This window comes from Danio rerio, chromosome 25 (assembly GCF_052040795.2).
Source record: "Danio rerio strain M-AB ecotype USA chromosome 25, GRCz13ab, whole genome shotgun sequence".
Lineage (NCBI taxonomy): Eukaryota > Metazoa > Chordata > Actinopteri > Cypriniformes > Danionidae > Danio > Danio rerio.
In genome coordinates this window covers 29294395-29318596 of record NC_141045.1, presented here as the reverse complement: position 1 = coordinate 29318596, position 24202 = coordinate 29294395, and the positions used below count along the sequence as shown (strand labels likewise).

At 36.3% G+C, this 24202-nt stretch overlaps 1 protein-coding gene across 2 annotated transcripts in view; it reads right to left on the bottom strand.

The window, feature by feature from the left end:
* Positions 1-24202, bottom strand: part of grm8b (glutamate receptor, metabotropic 8b) — a 332946-nt gene that overhangs the window by 217391 nt on the left and 91353 nt on the right. For both annotated transcript variants that reach the window (XM_087311092.1, NM_001287539.1), the window contains 1 exon segment: positions 19279-19495. In XM_087311092.1, the coding sequence (XP_087167218.1) occupies positions 19279-19495 (217 nt within the window).

Below are 24202 nucleotides of genomic sequence, written 5' to 3'. Positions count from 1 at the left end.
ACAGATTTGGGATTTTTCGTCATCTTTTGAAGCCTTCACAACTCTGGCACTACTTTCTGGCAGTCCATTTTTAGAGTAATGCAATTAACTGTCAAGAAGAAACAGCAGACTTTAAATTTGGAAGAACATCCAAGCAAAATCCTTCATGGATCAATTGTCTGAAATTTGATCGTTGCTGGACAATCTTATTTTTGGCACTCTGCTGCCTTGTGTGGATTAAAAAGAATGAACATTCCGAAATGACATTCTGTCTAGCTTCACACACAATCACACCATTATAAACAACCCATTCTGAAAATGTACCACTACATACATTTGTGGAGAGCACCAAATACATCCCAGGAGGTACGTTTTTTGCAGTTTTGTTTTCACAAATCCACCAAAGGTCACTGTGTACATTTTTTGAGATCTTAAATTTCTCTCGGGTGTGCTATCCGCGTTTGCTGTTCTCGCGTAAATCCACCAGAGGCTGCTGTCAACTGACTGACTGACTGACCCCATACAGAGGTAAGTGGACAGCTGGTAAGGTTGAAAAAAAGAACGGCATCATACCGCCCAGTAGCATTCGTTTTAAAGATGAAATGTAGCCATACGAACTTCTGGCTACATAATTTGCATTGTCCAGAAATGTATATAGGGCTATGATTTCAGAATGAGCCTTTGTTGATTCTTAACCTGAAAGATTAGAAAGCACAAAACAAACAATTTAAAAAAAAAAAAAAGGTAGGTCTGTAGCAAGCTTTAAGGTCACTGAGGTTCAGACTTTTTTTTTTTTTTTACATTCAAATTTCTAATACATTTTAACAAGAAAATAATTTATACTTACTGCTGCATGAAACAAAACTCTATACAGTATATACAATATTTGTATGCATTAAAGTTTTTCTCAGTCGCTATGATACATTTCTCAGATCAGAATTGAAATTCTCAAAACCATCTGTTCAATCTTCACATCATTGTGGCACTTGTGCAATTGCAAAAAAAGCAGTTACTTATTCCTTTGAACAAGTTGCAAATGCTTTTGTACATCCATACAAATGATTATGTGCAATTCTCTGATGTTTCCATTATCGATTGCTTATGTCATGTTGATCAAAATGTATTAGTTTGGTCTCATTTTTTCACAATTGTTTAAGTAGTTTTGAAATTAAGGCTCATTTTGTCGAAACAATACACTCAATTTCCGCATCCACACACATAAACAGCAGAACACATCAGTTCTTTTGCAAAATTGAACACTTCATGCAAAACTTCATTTAAAACACACATGCCTTATTTACAGTTTTTCTCAGTTGCTTTGGTGTGTTTCTCACAACACTAGTGCATTTATGCACAACAGTTAATGGATTTCTTAAAACAATTAGAACAAACTGACAAATCTAATTGATAACCTGCAAAAGCGCGTCACATGCTCAAAATGGATAGTTCATACATCAAAAGCAAATATTCATGTCCATCAAAGTAGCAGTGTCACCAAAATGAAAAGTCCTGACACCATTTTTTAAACAGGATGGTCAAATGGCTTTGTCATGTTTTCATGTGATGGTTTACTCTGTAGATTTTTTCAATGCAAAAAAAGTCAGATTTGTGACACAGGTGACACTTCCTAAAAATGCCCAGGACAGCACTATATACTATTTGCGCAGCCATTTGAAAACTACAGTAAAGTTAGACATCACTGCATTTAGTGACATATCTGAGTACAAGACACTGAATATGTATGTTTAAAATTTTTACAGCAGATGCTCTTTGCAATTCAAATTTATTCACAGCAATGTGCAAAAGAATAAATACACTATTATTCACAACAAACATAAACCTTTGAGTAGAGCTGTGCACAACTGTAAACAATATTGCAGAACATATTGGAACTGAACCTACAACATACACAGGTCTGTAAATCATTCATGAAATTGTTCAAGACATTTTCAGAAAAATAAAGATGACATTTTTTTATAAATATTGCTTGAAAGATTTGACAACTAGTTCAACATTTTTGTGTGTAATAATATGAGGACTATAATAGTTTTTCTTGTTTGCTTTGACCTGGTTAAAGAACGTCCTGGTTACGTACGTAACCCACGTTCCCCGAATAGAGAACGGAGACGTGTGTCTCCACTGCCACAGCACCTGAGTCTCTAGCTGGGAGCTGAGCGATCGGCTCTTCAGCAGGCAAAATTCTGATGAGCTGACTCACACAGCCGACTGATATAGCCCTAATTGGCTCATCAGTTTCAGCTGTGGAGCTAAGCTCCGCCAATTCAATTGGCATTTCAGTGGCCCGTTTTCATATCTTCATAAATGATTGGTCGTCTAAATCACTTCCAAAGTTTTTAATACAGACACACGTCTCCGTTCCCTATTCGGGGAATGTGGGTTACATACGTAACCAGGAGGTTCTTTAACCAGGTCAAAGCAAACAAGAAAAACTATTATAGTCCTCATATTATTACACACAAAAATGTGTGCATTACACATATTATTACACACATATTATTACACACAAAAATGTGTTCCCTTCACAAGGGAACTCCTACATGTGTCTGTGCAAGCAGACTTTGGGAGACTGTATAGAAAGTGCCACAGAAGCCAAAGCCCGTCGCACTCCTGATGAGTATTTTGCCAAGCCAAAGCATGAGCGCACTGACATCACCAAGAGCGCAACCTTCCAACATCCCTTAGGCCCAACATATTACCATCACATGGGAGTAAATGTTTAATCGGGGGTCGTAAATATGCTTTTACCTAGGGATTTTTGGAAATACGACAGTTCGTTGGGAAAGCGCCAGTCCCCGCAGGGGGAGGATGCAGCAAAGACCACCTGCTACTCAGAAAGGGGAGACCTGATGTTAAAGAGACATATGGACTAGCCCTAATGAGTGCTACATATGATAAGCTGGTTAGCGATTTAGGGAAGACACGGGACTGCCTAATAAGGGGGAAAACACCATCGTAATAATACATATGGCATCACCAAGTGGGACGCATCTCAATTACTAGCTGCCGTGAGAGTGCATTGGCTTCATGGTTAAGCTCACATGGAATGTGAATGGCATGCAGCAATTTTAGCCACGTGTGACTCCAAAGGAGTAGACAGCGAGCGAGCTGAGACATGCGGCGAGAGCGTATAGCCCCCATACGGTTGATATAAGCCACCGTTGCCATGCTGTCCGTCTTGACCAGCATGTGTTTCTGCCCCAGCACTGGTAAAAAGCAGCAGAGAGCCAGATACACTGCCAACAACTCCAGGCAGTTGATATGCCAATGCAGGCGGAGTCTGGACCACGAACCTGCGACTGCATGCTCGTTGTACTCAGCCCCCCAGCCCGTGCTGGATGCATCTATCGTTACGACAACATGCCTAGATTCTAGTCCTAGGGGCACTCCAGCCCATAGAAAAGCCAGATCCATACTGGGGCTGAGGGTGCGAAGTCACAGCGGAGTGATGCGCACCTGGTGTGTGCCTGCGCGCCATGCCCGTCTGAGAACTCGATCGCGAAGCCAACGCTGAAGCGGTCTCATATGGAGCAAACCGAGCGGCTGCGGATGCCATATGCCCCAGGAGCCTCTGAAAAAGTTTCAGTGAGACCACTATTTTCCTGTAGAGCTCGTTTACACAGGAAATCATCAGCCTGGCGACCGAATCCAGCTCTAGCCCAAGATAAGAGATCCTCTGCACAGGGCAAAGTTTGCTCTTCTCTCGGTTGACCTGAAACCCCAACTGGTCAAGGTGCCGAAGCACTTTGTCCCTGTGCATAATCAGCTGATCGCGTGACAAGGCTAGAATGAGCCAGTTGTCGAAATAGTTTAGTATTCGAAATAGTATAGTATTTAGCCCTGTTGAACCCCCAAACATGTGACGCAATACTCGTGCCTGTCATCAGGGGTGAGGAAACCACCGCATCCAAAAAACGCATGGTCGACATGACATCTTTTAAAAGACGTGCTGCACGACTGTGTGCTCTCTTAGGGAATTCTGCTCTTTGTAGAAACTGCTTTTTTAGATCACCAGCAAAACGTCAAGCAGACGGAAAACACAGCTCAACCGCCACTAAAACGTCTTCTCCCGCACTGGTGAAGAAAATGCTTTCTTCAACATTGGAAATCAGCTAGGTAGAAGGGTTCTTCAGTCTCAGATCGGGTCTCAGATCGGGTCCCCTTTATCAGGTCCCTTATAAAGGGGAAACTAGGTTCCACTTCATTTTCATTATCACTATCCCAGCAGAGCAGAAGACAGGTCTTGCAAATGTGTAAACCCTTTCTCATTGGATTGACACATTTTCCCCACCATTTTTCAAAACATTTAACACAGATGTCATTCAAACAGTCCAAACTCTATCGTTTTAGCTATGATAACCAAACAGAAACCATCTATTCCTAACCATTAGAAACTACCAAGATCAGTATAAATCACACAATCTTCAATTAGCAATCAGTCTGCAAACATTAAAACAGTGGAAGATCTGTTGTTCTGTGCCAGCATGGATGGAGGTGGTCAATAGTGGCTATGTCCTATACTCCCAATAGATTTGACTGTATATTAGTTTACATGTGTTTTCTCTAATATTTAGAGTATTTTATTACTCTTGTCTGTTTTTTTTTCTTTTTCTTTTTTTTTGTATTTCAGTTTTCAGCCACAGTTTGAAAAATGTCATGAATTCAATATAAATTGAATCAAAGCATTTACTATTCTGGATCAAATTTTTTTGCAAAAAGGCAAATTTGACAGCCCAAATAGAAAGTCAACAAATGGCACTGACAATAGGCTACAATAGCAAGCAATGGTGCACTGATTCACACTGAGTTCTGTATTTTGTTGTTCGTTGTGTAATTATTAACTGAAAGAGCTCATATACTTGTTTGCAAGTTTTGTTGTCTGAAGGCAAAACTAGCTTTTGTTGCATATTTTAAATGTTTTGCCACAGTATGTGCGTTTTGCAAGTAAAATGTGTCATTTTGACCATGAGTGCTGCTGTTTAGGCCTGTGTGTTAACTGTTTTGAAAATGTGAAGTTTCAGTTGACGGCTGCATTGAAGCAATCAAGTAAAACTGTTGTTTTATATAGAATGACTATTAAGCATTTACAAGTGTAGTTAATTTTGACTGACATGACATGAGCAAATGATAATGTTATAAAACAGCAGGGAGTTGTATGAAAGCAATTGATGCATGTCAAAAAGCATTTGCAATTTGTTGGAAGGAATGAGAAACTGCTACTATGATGTGCACAAATGACTAATTGTTTTGAGAAATGCATTACCTGTTGTGCAAATGTAAATAGTGTTGTGAGAAAATGCATTAAAGTGACTGAGAAAAACTGTAATATAAATCAGTTTGCTTCATTTACACACAGCTGTAATCAAACTTAAAAACTCGTATCATTTCTAACTGACTAATACCGATATAATCTGGGTTTGATTTGTTTCAGAGATATTGCTATAAAGTACATCAACATACTGTATTCACCAAACAGTGATAGACTGATGTTGCCTTTTCCTAACAAAACATACAACAATTGATATTCTCAATTATTTAGCTTTCTGGTGATTGTATTCATTTAAATAGCAAAAAAAAAAAAAAAAAAAGCTCCCCATCGCCTGTCTCCTGTTTACCAATCTTCCTCCCTTTCCTGCTTTCTCTTCCTCTTATTTACTGAAGACCAAATTTTATAGCTATACCACTGTTAACATATTTATTGAAGACTAGTAGTTCATACCTATTGTTTTTTATTGTGGTTCCAGCTGATTAGCGTGCCTTTAGTTTTGCACTTGTGTGCCTGCACACCTGATGGCTGTGTTTAACCAATTGGCTCATGTGTGTGTTCATTTGAAAGCCTTTGCTTTGAAATTGCAAGGAAATTTCATCATGAAATTTTCTGTCAAATTCAAACAAGTGCTATGCATTTAGTAATTTGGAAATCACTATGTGTAATGTTTTAAAATTCTACCCTGCTTTGCTCCTTTTTTTCCGGTTTAGCTAGTTGTGGGAAAAGTAATTTTAATTTGTAAGCAATTGTTTAAAAAAAAACAAAAAAACATTTACATGCAAAAGTAGAGAATATTTTGTCATAATGCATTTTTCCGTACATTTCCATTAGACTTTTTTTTCCCTAAGTCTGTCTACAATTGGTAAATTTCTCCAAGGTGAAACTTGACTTTTTCTAATGAAGGTGTATCTCAAAGCAGATTGTCCCGTGTTCACATTTCTGCTTTTGTTTTGTTTTTTTATTTATCTGTCTTTTCTTTTTGTATTACAATGCCATGATTTGTCAACAAATTACAGTACAAACAGCAAAAAAATAAATAAATAAACAAATAAATAAATCAGGAGACCCTTTCAGAGTTCACACCTGAACACACTTTTAGAGTACACTGTATTGACTACATGACTAAGTAATTTGACTGTCTTATCCACACACAATGACACAAGGACTTGTCATTCTAATGGCACTTTGACACAGAAATGTATTTTTGAGAGATGAACCAAGGGTTTTGAGCAAGAGAGTGGGTTTTGCAGGTAATCCATGGTGTTTTGCTGTTTGTATGTGTTGTTATGGGAAATGCACTCTCAAAATTTTTACATTTCAATTCTGATATGAGAAATGTACCAAAGTGACTGAGAAAAACTGTAATATAACAGAATTTTTAACAGCCCCTAAACCTTACTAAATGTCATGTTTAAGGGTGAGGACATGATGACATATTTTTTTCTAATTGTGTAAGAATTATTGCTTTAAAAAAGTTCATTAGATTAGGCAGATGAGCAATAGGACAGGCAGGTTCAACATTTACAACTTCTCTAAATCTTCAAAGGTGAAAAAGAGAAAGACAAGTTGAAGAGATTAATCTAGACTAATGAGATCACCAGACTCACCAAAAATCATTAATTCAGTGACATCCTCCCTAAACGACTGTTAGTAATTTTCAGAGAGACTGAATGGTTCAGCTGAGGTGGTTCTCGGATAAGGCTGCATTTCATCTCACTTCAACATTATGTAAATTCCTTCTTAATCCTTGACGGCTTATCCCAGCCAATGAGGTCAGTGACTTTGCATCCTTGGTGAAGATTTCTACTATAAAAGCTGACACGCAGAGAGAATCGACGTTATATCTCGGCTGCCTCTGTTGTAACGGGCTCATTAAGCATCTCTAACGTGAGGGGGAAAAACGTCTACTCGGAATCTGCTGGGGGAATTTTGAATAACAGACTCCAGCCTCTGTTACCTGTGGTGATACGGCAGGTGTGGATAACTGATTATAAGACAGGCATTTTACAATAGCAAGCTCAGCAAAGAGGAGAGAGACATCCAGCTATTTACTTTTGATCATGTTGGGACAGCCTAGTGAGCATAATGGGAGCAGCAGCACATTGCTTTAGGCGCAGTAACACAGTGGGAAAGAGAGGATATGTTGGAGACCTGAACCCAGAGTTTCTGCGTTTTAAATGCTACTTTTTTGCACTTAAGTCTGTCTCTGTTTGGAAAGATTTGTTTCATCTGAGGTGAACTGGGCTGTGCAATGCTTGCTTAAATAGCTTCAGATTTTGAGCTAGAGTTTTAAGTTGAGTTTGAGTTTATTTTTAAAGCATATTAAGTGCCACAAAAAAAAAAAAATAGAAAGACAACAGTACATTTACAAATTAAACACCACAAAGTACGATATTTAAATACTACAAGGCAAACTATTTTCAGAGCGCCTTCCAGAGTTTCAGAAAAAGCTCAATCTCCTTTAAGTTTATATCTGGTTTTGGCAGTCACCAAAATAAACTGACTGAGATACCTCAAAAGCCCACAGTTATACAAGTTAATATCTGTAAAATTACCAGAACAACTTTATCTATAAATTTAAAAAAATGTGTTATGTGACTTCATTAATGGGAAGGTTTTTTTTTGGGGGGGGGGGAAGCAGTTGCTTTTGTCCCATGAGACAAACTATAACTATAGAGGAAAGAGTTGTCACAAGCATCTGAATACAGGTGCTACCTGTGGATAGAAAAATGTTTACACATTATGTTTACACATTTGAAAACACAGAGGTCTGCACAACAATCATGGGCAGTTATGTATGAAAGGCAATGGTGTTTGATTTGGTATTACTTTACATTTACATTTGTTTCTCAATTAAGGTGTAAATTTAATAAACAACTGTTGAAGTGTGGTGCAATGATCACTAGCGAGTGGCTGCAGATTGCTGGGAAGCACGCAGTTTGCTGGAGAACTACAAATCCGCCACATTATGAATTACAACTCTATCCATGCACTCCGCTCACACACACCTGTTTCAAGTTCCAATGAGCACACACACAGTCACAGCATTATTACGAACTGATTACATGGACTTTAAATACTACGCGCGTGCGCACACACACACACACACAGACACACACCTGGGCTGAGGCTTGTTTATCTGTCTAGATAACATTATGACACACTTTCCTTGCCTTGTCCTGCTGTGGTTTTGACCCTAGCCTTTTCTTGTTTGACCATTCTTTTTTAAAAACCCTGGGTTTAGATCCACAATTCCGTTGCCAGTGTCTCCCTTGTGATATGTGGATATTTCTGACTAAGACTTATTTGAAAGAACCAGTCACATGGAATTGGCCTTTTAAAGAAATTATCTGAAATTGACCCCACTTTCTAAAAAAAAAAAAAATTACTCCCTAAATACAATAACTACCATATAGTGTATATTGTTAAATCCTCAGTGAATGTTATTAAAAACAAAACATGTTGCTAATCAACTGAACTTACTTTTCAGTTTACATCATTTCACGAACACAAAAGAATCATTAGTTTTTAAATCAATATATGATGTGGATGAACACTTTTGCTTGTAAAGAGGTTCATGTGAGTGCTGCAACTTGTGAAACCCTCTTGAAACGAAACATTGCCTGTGTTGTACCGAAATTTGACTCACAGTTGTCTCTCCCCACGAGAGCTGTCACTGGGGTGGTACCATTCCAAAAGTTAATATATTGGTACCTCAAAACCATATATTTGTAACTAAACAATTTAAAAGGTACACTTTTGTGCTTTTTACGTACTAATATTTACCCTTGAGGTACTAATATAGACCCTTTAGGTACAAATGTGTAGCTTTTGAAAAGGTACCACCCCAGTGACAGCTCTCGTACCTTTATTTCTGAGAGTGCAGAGTAGATGTCTCACGTCAGCACAATCAAGACTTGTACTGATCATACCAGCAATTTTCTTTCTGTATTCCCAGAGAGGATAATTCCGGGAATTTAGCAACTTTTTATTCCAGAAAGAATTAACCAGCATTGTCTCTTTATGGAAATTTACTAGTTGTTTTTCCAAAAAAAAATATATATATATATATATATTTTTTTTTTTTTGTAAAAGGGGATAAAGAACTAAGAGAGGTTATCTGTTCACCAATGTTACCAAATGGAGCGAGTCCATTAAATAATTATAATCAAACAATAAAAGTTTATTTATTTTTACCTATTTTCAAGTGCTAATGAGCAATCTTGCTGCCACATTTTGAACTGACTGTAACTGAGCCAGAGTTTTTTTGGCTAGCTCCCACACGCAGGAAGTTACAGTACAGTCTAGGCATGAAAAAAATAAAAGTTCCTGCATGAAGGGAGTTACAGTACAGTCTAGGCATGAAAAAATAAAAGTTGACTCCAAGCAGGGGCTTTATTTTTTATATTTTTTTACCACAGGATTTTACCTCAGAATTGATTTGCTTATTTAATTTCATTCATTCATTAATTCATTCATTTCATTCATTCATTTTCCTTTTGGCTTAGTCCCTATATTAATCTGGAGTCACCACAGCGGAATTAACCGCCACCTATCCAGCATTTGTTTTACACAGCAGATGCCCTTCCAACCACAACCCATCACTTTGACACCCATACACACTCATTCACACAAATACATACACAGAAGAGGCTCGAACCGGCGACCTTCTTGCTGTGAGGAGACAGCACTACCTACTGTGCCACTGCGTCGCCACTCATCAAATTTAAAATACAAAAATAAAATAATATGCCTAGACTTTTCATCACTGCTTTGTTATAAAAGTTAACAGATTCAAAAGCTGCAGATATTAAAAAAGAGTTTGCAAAAGAAATTGCTGCCAAATACCAGAAAGCAGTTCACAAGCAAACCCACAACAGACCAATGTTTCTTTAAAAATGGCAACTAAATCTGCAAGTCATCAGCATTGCAATGAAAAGCGATAGCATTTTTTGTAAAAAAATATGTCCCATAAGGAATGCAGTAAAAACAGTAAAGGCACTAAAATAGATCCTTATGGAATGCCACATTTAAGTGAAATAATGCTACAGTTAAAGGACATGTGTGTAGTTTTTTTAATGGTAAAACTGTCCAGCTTAATGCACTGAGGCAACTAAAAAAATAGATATCAATCAATTTATTATTCAATTATTCATTTTCTTTTCGGCTTAGTCCCTTTATTAATCCGGGGTTGCCACAGCGGAATGAACCACCAACTTGTCCAGCACGTTTTTATGTAGCGGATTCCAGCCGCAACCCATCTCTGGGAAACATCCACACACACACTCATTCACACACATACACTACAGAGAATTTAGCCAACCCAATTTACTTGTACCATATCTTTGGACTCTGGGGAAAACGAGAGTACCTGGAGGAAACCCTCACAAACGCAGGGAGAACATACAAACTCCACACAGAAACGCCAACTGACCCAGCTGAGGCTCAAACCAGCGACCTTCTTGCTTTGAGGCAACAGCACTAACTACTGCGCCACTGCGTCGCCTCAATATATTATATTTATTTATATTTTATATGATTTCTACTTCATTTTAATGAACACAACATAATTTTTTTTGTTTTGTCTTGTTTTGTTTAACAATACCTGCTCTGGTTTTGTAAAAACATTGTTTTGTGTTTTGTGTGTGTGTGTGTGTGTGTGTGTGTGTGTGCGCGTGTGCGTGCGTGTGCGTGCGTGCGTGTGTTTGTGTTCTGCAGATGAAAAAACATAGAATAACATAAATTTGGAATAACATTTTAAATTATTTCTTAGATTTTTGTTTGTCTGAGTAAGCTCTCCCAATTTTTATTTCAGGGCCTTGTTTATCATTCATATTAACTAGATATTTTAGGGTTGATGATTTGTTGATGTGTGACGCGGTGGCGCAGTAGGTAGTGCTGTCGCCCACAGCAAGAAGTTGGTTGTTTCGAGCGTCAGCTGGGTCAGTTGGCTCTGTGTGGAGTTACATGTTTGCTCCAGGTGCTCCGGTTTCCCCCACAAGTCAAAAGGTATAGATGAATGTGGTATAGGTGAATTGGGTAGGCTAAATTGTCCTAAATTGTGAATGAGTGTGTATGGATGTTTTCCAGAGATGAGTTGCAGCTGGAAGGGCATCTGCTCCGTAAAACATATGTTGGATAAGTTGCGGTTCATTCCGCTGTGGCAACCCCAGTTTAACAAAGGGTCCAAGCCAAAAAGAAAATGAATGAATGAATGAATCCTGAATAATCTGCTCGCACACTTTGCCTTAAAGCACTGGTGCTTGGCTGACGGGGTGTAGGACTAAATCACAGATCAAATATTCAAAGTAGCATGGTAAACAATATAGGAACTGAGGCGCAGGTTGTCATTGTTCAAAAATAGTATGTATGTGATGTCAATATAAAATTAACTTCACCTCAGTAATGCAGGCTAAGCTGAACAGTGCTATTTACCTATGTTTTGCTATTATACTAAAAACAAAAAATAGTCTATTATCGATTACATTATCAATTCTGTAAAAGATACCTTATGAATTTTAAAATAGTCACACCAATCTTTCGCCGGAAGATTTCAGTGGCTGAACAACACTTTCGTGCATATAACCCATTTGTAAAACAACAAAAAGTACATAAGCTTTGCGTGGCAAAAATAGCTTTAAAAAAATACTTCAGCCATGGTGTCATCCTTCCTCCAGCGTCAAAAGTAACTCCAATATTCAGCCTTTGTTTTTACTGCTGTCACTCTCGTGTGCATATTAACACATGTGAATGCGCATGCATGCTCAAATTGTGGATCAGTCTGCATGAACAGGGATGCGCAGATGTACATTTGTTGACAGACAGTTTGGGCTACTTATCAGAATTATAGAATTTATCGACCCAACAAATTTTAATTAGACAAAATTTTTTAGTCCTTTGCTTTACCCAAAATATAAAATACATATAAAACATTTAGATAATTTACTCTAATCATTACTATTGGAAAGTAAGGAGACTTTAAACCAGCACAACAAAAAAAAATTATCTAAAGACAATCGCCTTCTTGCACCTTTAAGAAGACAATTCCCAGAGATGAGCAGACTATGTCCCATCTCAATACGCTGCTATTTGGATGAAACATATTTGCCAAATGGCAAGTTGGAAATATTTGAAAATTTTCCCAAAAGGCAATATTATCAAGGTCAAACAACACCACACTGATCTAGCAATTTCTAATAAACATGTCCAGTAGTAATCCGTCTTCATGCTGTACAGCACATAAACAGCCGACGAAAGTCACAGACACAGTTTCAGTTTCTCCAATCATGTAACAAGATCACTCAAACCGATGACACATCTTAGAGAGACAGATTGTACAGTTTTAAATAACTCATAGCAGCTAACCAAAACATGAATGAGCGAATGGTTGTTCCCCAGGGAAAAAACGAGTGTTGTTTTCCCCTTCCATAAAGCTGCTATTTTATCTGGAGCAGCAAATTGTATATTGCCATCATTTTTCATGATTATTGTTGCTTATGCACCATTTACATAGAGATTGCATTGTCGTGCTAGTGAGAACTGCCTCCTAAACACTGCGGTAATGATGTAGTGGGTTTTCAAATGATGGAGAGGGTCACTTTGCCACGCTGCAAGGCTCCACTGCATGCCAATCAGGCACAAATACGAAAATTAATAGCATCTGGTTACTGCTTGTTTATTCAAGGGTATAATTAACTGCCAGTTATCACTGTTCTGGAGACAGTTTCGTTTTTTAACTCATGATAAGGGGCACATTTCAAATGCAGGAAAGTGTAGATTGTGTCAAAGGCTGATTTGCATAGAACACATTAAGAATTTACTATAATGACGTTGTCGAATTACATGTTTGGCCTTTGAGGAGGAAAAACACAAAGATTTTTAACACATGTAGACATATTCTTTAGAGTCAAACTGCATGTATACAATGTTCATTGCTTTTTAATGCTGTATTTATTTTCTGGTATGAAGTTCAAAGCCTGTTTGCCACATACTTTTAGAAGTAAAGGGTTTTAAAATTGTGATATATATATATATATATATATATATATATATATATATATATATATATATATATATATATATATATATATATATATATATATATATATACACACAGTTGAAGTCAGAATTATTAGCACCCTTTAATTTTTTTTTTCTTTTTTAAATATTTCCCAAATAATGTTTAACAGAGCAAGCAAATTTTCACAGTATGTGTGATAATATTTTCTCTTCTGGAGAAAGTCTTATTTGTTTTATTTCGGCTAGAATAAAAGCAGTTTTAATTTAGAACAATAATTATAATTTAATTTATAATATAATTTATATATAATTACATAATATAATTTATAATTTAATACAGAACAAAATATCATTACACAATAACTTGCCGAATTACACTAACCTGCCCAGTTAACCTAATTAACCCAGTTAAGCCTTTAAATATCACTTTATGCTGTATAGAAGTGTCTTGAAAAAATCTAGTAAAATATTATTTATTTGCTGTCATCATAGCAAAGATAAATACATACAGTCGAAAAACCGGCACTACAATTATGAAATGATGTGCGTCTATTCAATACAGCATGGGCTGCAGTTGAAGGCTGCGCAGAGAGTGAGTCAAGTGACGTTAAGCGAGTGGCGCAGGCAGCAGAAAATATTTGGATATGTTTGTAGAAAAGGCCTAAGGATGCAATGATTAGCCGATTTTACTATTAACCGTGCTTAAATTCATTACGGTTAATTAATTGTAAAGGCTTCTCAATGCTGAGTGTCTGTTTTTGCAACTGAAGAAAGTTATGCCAACTGTGGGCTAGTTTAAAGTCTTGAGCTTATACCGAGAATAATACGCATGCACATTGGATTAACTATAGCAGCAGGCCGTTCACATATTGTGTCTTTTCCACACAAAAGTTCATTATTTCCAATGGAGACGTGCACATATAGGAAGCGGTGCACGCATGGTTCGCAAGCGGACTGATGCACTTGCGCCCTCCAGGCTCACACAGGAGAAATAATTTCAAGCTGCAGTGGTAAGTGTTGTGTGTGAATTTCAGTGCAATGTAAAAAAAGGATACGTTAGACAAATTATTACAAAATAGATTAAATTAATTAAAATGATTATGTATGTATGAACGCAAATAACAACAGTTCATTTAAATTCCGACCTAATTTATAGCTTAAATTAAGAATAAATTAGATAAATTAGAAAAATGTTATTTTTATTTATTTATTTATTCATTTTTGTTATTTATTTTCATTGTAAAATAACATGAAATAAACTTTTTCATTTTTTTAAGTCCAAATAGAGAAATGGACTAGTGTTTGTTTTGTGCTGCATTTGGTTACTGAGCAGCAATAAACAACACTTTAAAATATAAGCAGTTTTCGTGTGATTTTCTAAACTAGTGGTGTTTTGAATTTAATAATTGCATAATATTCATGATAACCATGAAACCATGATTATTCTTCAGACTATATAATCGTACAACTTAAATCTATAATTGTTGCATCCATAATTGTTATGCAGTTTAAAACATAACACATGAATGTGTTTGAATGTAGAAGAAGCCTACTTAAGCAATATATTGATTTTGTTGTGCTTCGAAATACAACATTTGAATATGTTTGTAAAAGTAGCCACATTGTACAATGCACTGATGTTGTGTAGTTTCAAAATACAATACATTAATGTTTTAATGTGAAAAAGCCAATGTGGGTGTCTTAAGAAGCAAAACTACAGCATATGGGCTCTTAAATTGCTGTTGTTTCATCAATCATAATGAAAAGTCATATTTTTCTTGCCCATCATTGGGGATGATTTTTTAATGAAATGGCCCCCATGACAAACTAATTAAATAGCCCTGCTATACATGTACAGTTGAAGTCAGAATTATTAGCCCCCCTCCCCTTTTTTTCTCCAATTTCTGTTTAATGGAGTAAAAAAAATTTAACACATTTCTAAACATAATAGTTTTAATAACTTATGTCTATTAACTGATTTTGTTTTTCTTTGCCGTAATGACCGTAAATAATATTTTACTAGATATTTTTCATGACACTTCTATACAGCTTAAAGAGATATTTAAAGGATTAACTAGGTTAATTGGGTTAACTAAGTAGGTTAGGCTAATTAGGCAAGTTATTGTATAATGATGGTTTCTTCTGTAGACTATAGAAAAAAATTGCTTAAAGGGGCTAATAATTGTGTCATTAAAAAGGTGTTTAAAAATGTATAACTGCTTTTATTCTAGCCGAAATAAAACAAATAAGACGTTCTCCAGAAGAAAAAATACTATCAGACATGCTGTGAAAATGTCCTTGCTCTGTTAAACATAATTTGGGAAATACAAAAAATATATATATAAAATTCAAAGGGGGTTAATAATTCTGACTTCAACTGTATAGGTGCTCTATAAATACTGTATATATTTACAGTACACTGTGAACATTCCATTAGTTTCACTGATATTGAACTATATAGAAAATACAGTAAATATCATAATTTTACAGAATTAGATGCCTACACTATTTGCTTACAATTGATGAGCCTGAATTAACAATGTTAATCGCTCACATGTCTCTCTTCCTTTTACTGCATTTTCATAATTACAACATAATTAATGTCGCATGTCCATGTCTAGAGTACATGAGCAAGACACACTGCAATAATAAATCAAACACACTGCAAGAGGTGACCGCGATGCTCTTCTGGGATGCTGCGGTGAGTCCATTACTGGACCTGTGCCTGTAATTATGTCTCTATATCAAGGCCCATTCTTTTCCTTCTACTCTCTTTGTTTATTGATAAGCTTCTCTGTAATTGTGGCTTCCTTTGTACGTGTGCTTACAGTAATGCTCTATATTATGGCTGGCTTGTGTGGGAGGGAAAATGAGGAATGTAAGCCATTACTGTGAGACCTACATGATTCAAAATGAAGTGAATTATGGGTTAATAGCAATAAGCAGAGGTATCCAAAGCACTTCGAGTCTGAATGCGGATTTTTAGTTCTGGAATGGCGAGTAATAAAAGGTCATGTACACAACTGTTTTTGTATCTTCTACTACCTACCGACCTTCCAACCTCCTTGACTATTCATTTCTATGTAAAACCTCTGAAAAATGGACAACAACACATAAGCTCAGCTTGACTGTGATGGCTCAGACTTGTCAGAATTTAAAATGGTTGTTTTCAGACATGTACTTACACTAAAGTTTTTTTTTATGCTGGTTGACCTTTCTTCTGTTGAGATGGCAAATTTCTTTCCATTTCTGTCAAGACATGTAATTCAGTCTGTGATGCTTTGTGTACAAAAACGCTGGTCAGCCAACTCAAAAAAAGCTTTGCACCACAAACCAGTATGAGATAATTTGCCTTTTATCAAGGATTGTTCGAGATTCATGTTTCTTGCTTCTTTGCAATGTAACATAGAAATCACAAGCACAACTACCCCAACTAGATCATTAACTGGAACTAACATACACTCTCAGAAAAAAATAGTACAATGTTTTACTAAAGATGGTACAAACCTTTGTCACTGAGGCAGTACCTTTTTATGGAACAGAATTGTGTCTTCAGACAAAGAAGAAGTGTCTTCAAGGACATGATTTGCACCTTGGGAAACCAAAATATACCTTTGTTTTTTTAAAACCTGCAGATACAATATTGTACCTTCGTCAAAGGATCAAATCTGATCCATGAAGAGACCACAACAGTGACAAGATGCTTTGTACCTCAACAGTGTCAAATCTGTTCCTTCAAGAACTATTTAAAGGCATTTTGCTGTATCCAAAATCTGTCAATTTGTTTCAGTAAATACAAAACGTCAAATACATTTTTAATCAATGTTTATTTTTTTGTAATCCTTTAAATTCTTTTCCATTTACAATAAAGAATAAAAATTATTTTTAAATAAATCAAAAAATCTATTTTTTGCTAAATATTTCACAACACATTTTACAAAAATGTTACAGAAGCACATTCTCCCATGTATAATACAAAACTTTTTTTTCTCCAATTTTCACAAAATACCTTTGTAATCACTTAAACGTTAATCTATTTTATTTAATTTTTAAATAGAAATAGAATTATGCAAAATTATTGTAACAAGATATGCACATTATTAGATTATTTTTACAATACTAAAATGTCTGCATAAACACTTTGCATATGCAGGTTTGCCAGCAACCGCCACAAGGTGTGGATAACAATAATAAAAATGTATTCATCAGTAAATGCTTAACAAATGTCTATTAAAATGCCATAAATGTTTATTTTACAATACTTATAATATTGTTTTACCAGTTGTTTTGTATTATAGAACTTAATAATTAGAGGCCACCTAGGTTAGCCCTTTTTTCAGATATAATATGAATCTTTTGTGTCTCCAGAATGTGTCTGTAAAGTTTCAGCTCAAAACACCCATCAGATTTTTATTATACCTTTTATAAGTTTCTTTTTTATACATTTTTGTACCAGGTGGCGGTTTTGTTGTACTGCGCCTTTAAGGCTAGTCCTCCCCGCCCACCGTTTCACACATGCACTGTTTTACAACATTTTTTCCTTGTAAAACTCTCTCTTCTTAAACATTTGATGATGATTGATGATTCTAGCAAACTGGACAGACCTTTTATTCCCGGTTGCCTTGCACACGTCCTGTCTTGTTGATATGATTATACCAGCCTGATCTCACAAGGAAATGTAAGTATTTCATGTTTTGTCAGTTTAGTGGCTAATTCGTACGAACTCGTATGAGTTCAGTCATACAAAAATGTATGATTTTAAAAAGGAAGCGTGGCACCCAACCCCACCCCTAACCCCAACCAACATTGGGTGATGAGCAAATTTTACTAAACAGTACAATAGATCGAACAAATTCATACGAAATAGCCACTAAATCAAAAAGTTAGGAATTGTTGTGAGATTGTGTTGGATTATACACATGACTACCGGAACATGTTAACACGCAGCTATCAATCAATTTGGTGGGCGGGTGGAATTACACTCCTTTGTCAAGTTTCAATCGGTCTAAAAAAACCACTCCAATTAGTCCACCATTTTTATGCTGTTAAATTGAAAAAAAAAAAGGACTTGTTTATTTCACCCCAATATGACCGTTTATACACTAAACCTACACACATTTCTGTCCAAAGAGCTTGAAAAGTAGATTTTTCACCAGAGGTGCCCTTTAATGTTTATTCATTCATTCATTTTCTTGTCGGCTTAGTCCCTTTATTAATCCGGGGTCGCCACAGCGGAATGAACCGCCAACTTATCCAGCAAGTTTTTCACACAGCGGATGCCCTTCCAGCCGCAACCCATCTCTGGGAAACATCCACACACACACACACACACTACCCAATTCACCTGTACCACAGGTCTTTGGACTGTGGGGGAAACCAGAGCACCCGGAGGAAACCCACGCGAAGGCAGGGAGAACATGCAAACTCCACACAGAAATGCCAACTGAGCCGAGGTTCGAACCAGCGACCCAGCGACCTTCTTGCTGTGAGGCGACAGCACTACCTACTGCGCCACTGCCTCGCCCCTTTAATGTTTATGAGTTTTGTAAAACCTAAAGGAATAGTTTATCCAATTAAAATTCTGTCATTTACTTAACCTCCACTTGCTCCAAACCTGCTTTGCATTTCTTCTGTTGAACACAAAGAAGATATTTTGAAGAAAGTTTGACACCTGTAACTATTGAAATCCATTTGTTTTTATTACAAGTGAAGTAAATGGTTAAAAGTTTTCAGCTTTCCTTAAAATATATTTTCTCATAAAGGGTAAAAAAATACTTGAAACAAAAACATTAAATATAAACAAAATATAATACATACTGTATATAAAGTAGAAAGCTGTTTAGAATATATCCCTTGAACACAAAGCACTATGTGAAAAGAAATCCAATTCAGTCAGTCAATCAGTTGAGATCAGTGAAGCGAGACATACAGCAAAAGATAATCTGGAGCCCTGGTATAAAAAACACATTTCAAAATGTTCTCTGGAAACTTACCCATTTCTCGTGAGATCTGAACAAAAGCCTCAACACCGCTCTCTCCGTAATTCCCTTCAGATGCCAGTGTGGAAACATAGTTCCACCCCATGGCGGTCACGATGTCCAGCATGGCTTGGGCCTGGTAGGAGTCCGGTGGTACAACCCGGGAGAAGAAGTCGTACCTGGTGTTATCACTCAGCTCTGGAGCTGTGGATGCATAGCTTATCTGAGGGATCTGTTAAGAGGAACAAAGAACAAACTGTTAAGTGGTACAGATTTAAGAGATCCTTCAGAGCTAAAAATATAGGGAAAAATGAAAGTTTCAACCCCAAAAGAAGAAGACTCTTTTACAAGACTTAATCATTTACTACTGCCTGAAGCAAAATGCAAAATGCACAACCAATTAAAGCAAGCAAAGGTGGAGCGATATATTTTCAACCTCCAAACCGGCTTTAGCCCAAAGCCACAGATGCAAATGACTAACACACCATAAGGTGACGCTAAAGGTGAAACAAGACCAGATAACGAAGACAAATCAGTACGTGCTATGGTAGAAAGAATCGAGGTGAAGCCTGCCAGCAAGCAAGCTAGGTAATGGCTTGTGGTGGCGATTGACGGTGTGATTGATTTCTTCTCAGCCAAAAGGCCAGGCTGTCAGCCGGAGCCCCAGAGGCTGTGCTCATCAGCATTCATCGCAACAACAGAGTGAAGGAGAACCAGCCCGCATTACAAATGACATGGACCGGCTGGTGAATGGGGTACCAGTGCTTTTTTCACACACAACCCTGGATCACACGCTTATAAATACAAATGTCACCGATGTGTTGACATGTCTGTCAAACTGATGCATGTGTGTGACAATTAAATGCTATTTTAGGTGTTATATAAAAAGTGCGCACATTACAGCCTAAATGGCAACTTTTTTTCTCACATTTAAACTAACCTTTTGTCTCATGATTATCAGGTGTGAATTTACGTAAGAAATTTCATTTTCCAACATAACACAAAAGATTCTATTTTTGTTGTATGTGTAAGTTTAATGGTAAGAAACTGGGCCTAAAACAACACTGTCTGGCGTTAAGAGACATTTATCATATGGATATTTTTCTTCCTTTCTTGCCTTCTTTCTTTTTTTCTACAGAATGTATTTTTATATTTTTTAAATATACATATATATATATATATATATATATATATATATATATATATATATATATATATATATATATATATATGCAGAATACATTTTTATATATTTTATATATATATATATATATATATATATATATATATATATATATATTTTTTTTTTTTTTTTTTTATACATTTTGCTGCTTAAAAATACGACATTGAAATTTGTTAGAACATGAGTTAAATTATTCATAAATATTAAATAATAGCCATTTTAAAAATCAGTTTAATGAAGCTTTAGATTTTTTTAAATAGCATGCCATGAGGGTGTAAACTATTTTATATTCGAGAATACAATGCTTGTGATACAGGAGCAAAGTATGCTTATGTTTCTTTATAAATAGGTTTCTGATATTCTTGAAACTAAAATAAATTAAGCAGTCTACTAAGAGAACATTTTCTGTACAACAGGTGCACATGTTCTGTTTAACTACAATACAATACTTAAGTTATTGTAATTTAAGTTATTGTAAGTTAACCATAATTAGCTTAAAACAAATTGTTAATTCATATTCATTCAGCAAGAAGGTCATTGCTTCGAGCCTCAGCTGGATTAGTTCACTTGGGTTTCCTCTGGGTGCTCCAGTTTCCCCCATAAGTCCAAAGACATATCGTATACAGTAGGTGAATTGGGTAAACTAAATTGTCCGTAGTGTATGAGTGTTTTCCAGTGATGGGTTGCAGCTGGAAGGGCATCATCTGGGTAAAACTTATACTGGATAAGTTGGTGGTTTATTCCTCTGTGGCGAACCCTGATTAATAAAGGGACTAAGCTGAAAAAAAAAGAATGAATGAATGAAGGAATGAATGAATGAATGAATGAATGAATGAATGAATGAATGAATGAATGAATGAATGAATGAATGAATGAATGCTTATTTGTATAATTAAAGGTCTGTGGTTTTTATAGTGTGGCTAATACATATAAAGTACAAAATACACATTACTTAAAAGCCTAATGTATCATATCATACATGAATTTGAACATGATTTCTCAAATATGACTGCTGGACTTTAGCATTTACTTCTGAATTGGCTTTTATTATTTGGTACTGTAATTGAATTTTTTTTATTTATTTTTATTTTTTTAATTCTGGAGTCTGTCGAATTCATTGTATCCAGTAGATTAAGTGGAATCTGCACTACCATTATGTTGTGACATGATTTTAGCGATTTTCAAGGTGCATTTGACTGTACGGAGCAGTGTGGCATGGCAGCATGAAGACATTTTATTCATTTAATCACTGATACTAGCAAGTTGTTTAGAAATTACTTGATTAAATACTCTTTTAGTATAAGTGAGCAAAAGGCAACTAGACTAATTGGTTATTAGTTAACCCTACATCCTCTGACTAACTTCAGAGTGTCGAGATAATGTCCTTGAGAAGACAAGGACATTTCACCGTTTGGTCCCTATTGAACGTAAAATTAAGAATATCAGACGCAAGAAAATAAAAATCTAAATAGTGTCACAACTAATAATGTGATCAGCTAAAACCAAACAATAAACTAAAAAATTGGAGTCAGAATAAATTTGGATATGAAAAAATATATAAATAAAAAACACAATTCATTTCAGAAGCGCTAAAAACGCTTGCACACATTTAAACTTCGACCATTCATCGGATTTCGTTGTTGGGTTGATCGAATGGATTCTTTCAACTTATAAAAGTCATACCACATCAAGTGTAGGATTTAGACTTTATCGTTAAACAGTACTATTTTTAACTTGTGTGGATTCACAAAATCAAAGTTCTAGTTTAAATCTTTAAAGGGTCTAAATGCAAAAATGCTCTTTTAAAATGTAAGATTAATTAAAACATGAATTTTATGTGGTTTCATAACACGGTTTTTAAGCTTAAATGCCATCTTCGAATCAAGCGACTGCCATGCGCTCATCAGCGCTTCATCAGAGAAAGACATCTTGGACGATGCATGGAGTAACTTTAAAGATGAGATGGATTCTTTAAAACTATTTAAACTCAAAACTCTCCCCTTAAGGTATGCTCTGGAACATTTAATTCAGCAACTCAAGCAAATGACAGAAACTTTAAGTAGCTCAAGAGAGACAGTCTCTCTGTGTCTGTTCTTTCACACCTCAGCCTACAGTGTTTTGAATTTCGGTGCATGGCATAAAGGTTAGACTCTGAAATGATGCCTGTAGAACTTAATTTCATGCTCATGTTTCCGGTTTAATAAAATATTACAGACCCACAAAAGAGATGAACAGGAGACTAAAAAACCTTTTTGAAAGCGGCCATAAGGGAAATCAAATGCGATACTTTCCATAAAATAATATAATTTTGCTAATGGGGAGAAACAAATTAACCTTCGTCAGCACTGTGATACAATTTCTTCGTTCAATACAATTCAGAAATGCATAATAGTGTGCAATTTCCATGCAAATTGTGGATTACATTTGGTTCCAGATTGTTCGATGCATGAACTGTGAATATTTTGCAAGGATTTAAAGGTATTTTCTTAAAATAAAAATGTATTAAGCCAAACAATAATAATAAATAACATAATAATAGCATAAATTAAAATATATTTACATTATTCTAAAAGTCTTTCTGAGAAATTTTAGTCACGCTTTATTTTAGGTACACTCACTATTAACAAACCTTTAACTATAACTATTAGCTTAATAAACTCCTAATTTGTTGCTTATTAATAGTTATTAAACCTCTAGTTTGAAAAAAGTCAGGAAAGTGGGTGAGTCCAGCTCTGTTTAGGTGGGAGTGTTGCGTGGCGAAAGAGGGAAGGGTTTGCATAAAAATAGGAGTTTCGGTTCGGTTGATTTTCACAGAGGCAAAACAACACACAAGCGCAGGGGAGAAAGACCATTTTTACATGTACATCAGTAATTGAATTCCCAAATCATCAATTTGTCAACTTTAACTGCAGTCTGGCACTTTGACTTTCATTCAGGAACATTTCATGCATGCCCCCATGACAAACAAGATATTGGATGCGAGGAACTACTGAAAAAGAAAGTTGTTTTATTGGAATGCTTGACACCACACGCCATATGGGAGAAAAAAAAAACCTTTGCATTTTTTGGTAACTTAGATGCACTCGGTCAGCATCGTCAGAAAGCTGTGTGTGTATAGACTATCCTGTCAGAAATTGTGGCAAAATGTAACGGGGAGACTGACACGGAGGGATCCATTTTGCAGTATTTATTAAGTCACACTTAAACATCAACACCTCGCACGGCTGTGTGAACATACAACATACAACTCAACGATGATTAGCAGATAACAGAGGCAGAGTGATTACCAGGCTTGAGTCAAGGGCAGGCAGCGTGGTTCAGAGTCCGTAATACAGGCTTTAGTCAGGGGCAGGCAGCGAGAATCAGAGTCCGTGTAATCAGGCTTTAGGTCAAGGGCAGGCAGAAGACAGAGCAGAGTCGAGGAACGGGCTGAAGTGGTAAACGGGAGATCAGGCAGGATAGAACGCTCAGAAATGCTGGCCGGGGCTAAACAAGACTTCGCAATGAAGTGTGTGTGTGAGCTGCTTATATGTGGTACGTGGGTCATTAGTGAGATGGAGAACAGGTGTGCTGGGATCTGAGTGAGAAGGATGACGTAATGGTTAGAAGTCCGGAGATGGTGACCTCTGCTGGTCAGCGAGGGGAATGACTGGGACCGTCATTCTCGACGCCGGGGTCTTCCACGGGGGCGAGGGGCCGGCATCTCCGGATGTTGTGAGTGGAACTCTTTCAGTAGTGTGGTGTCGAGGATGTCCT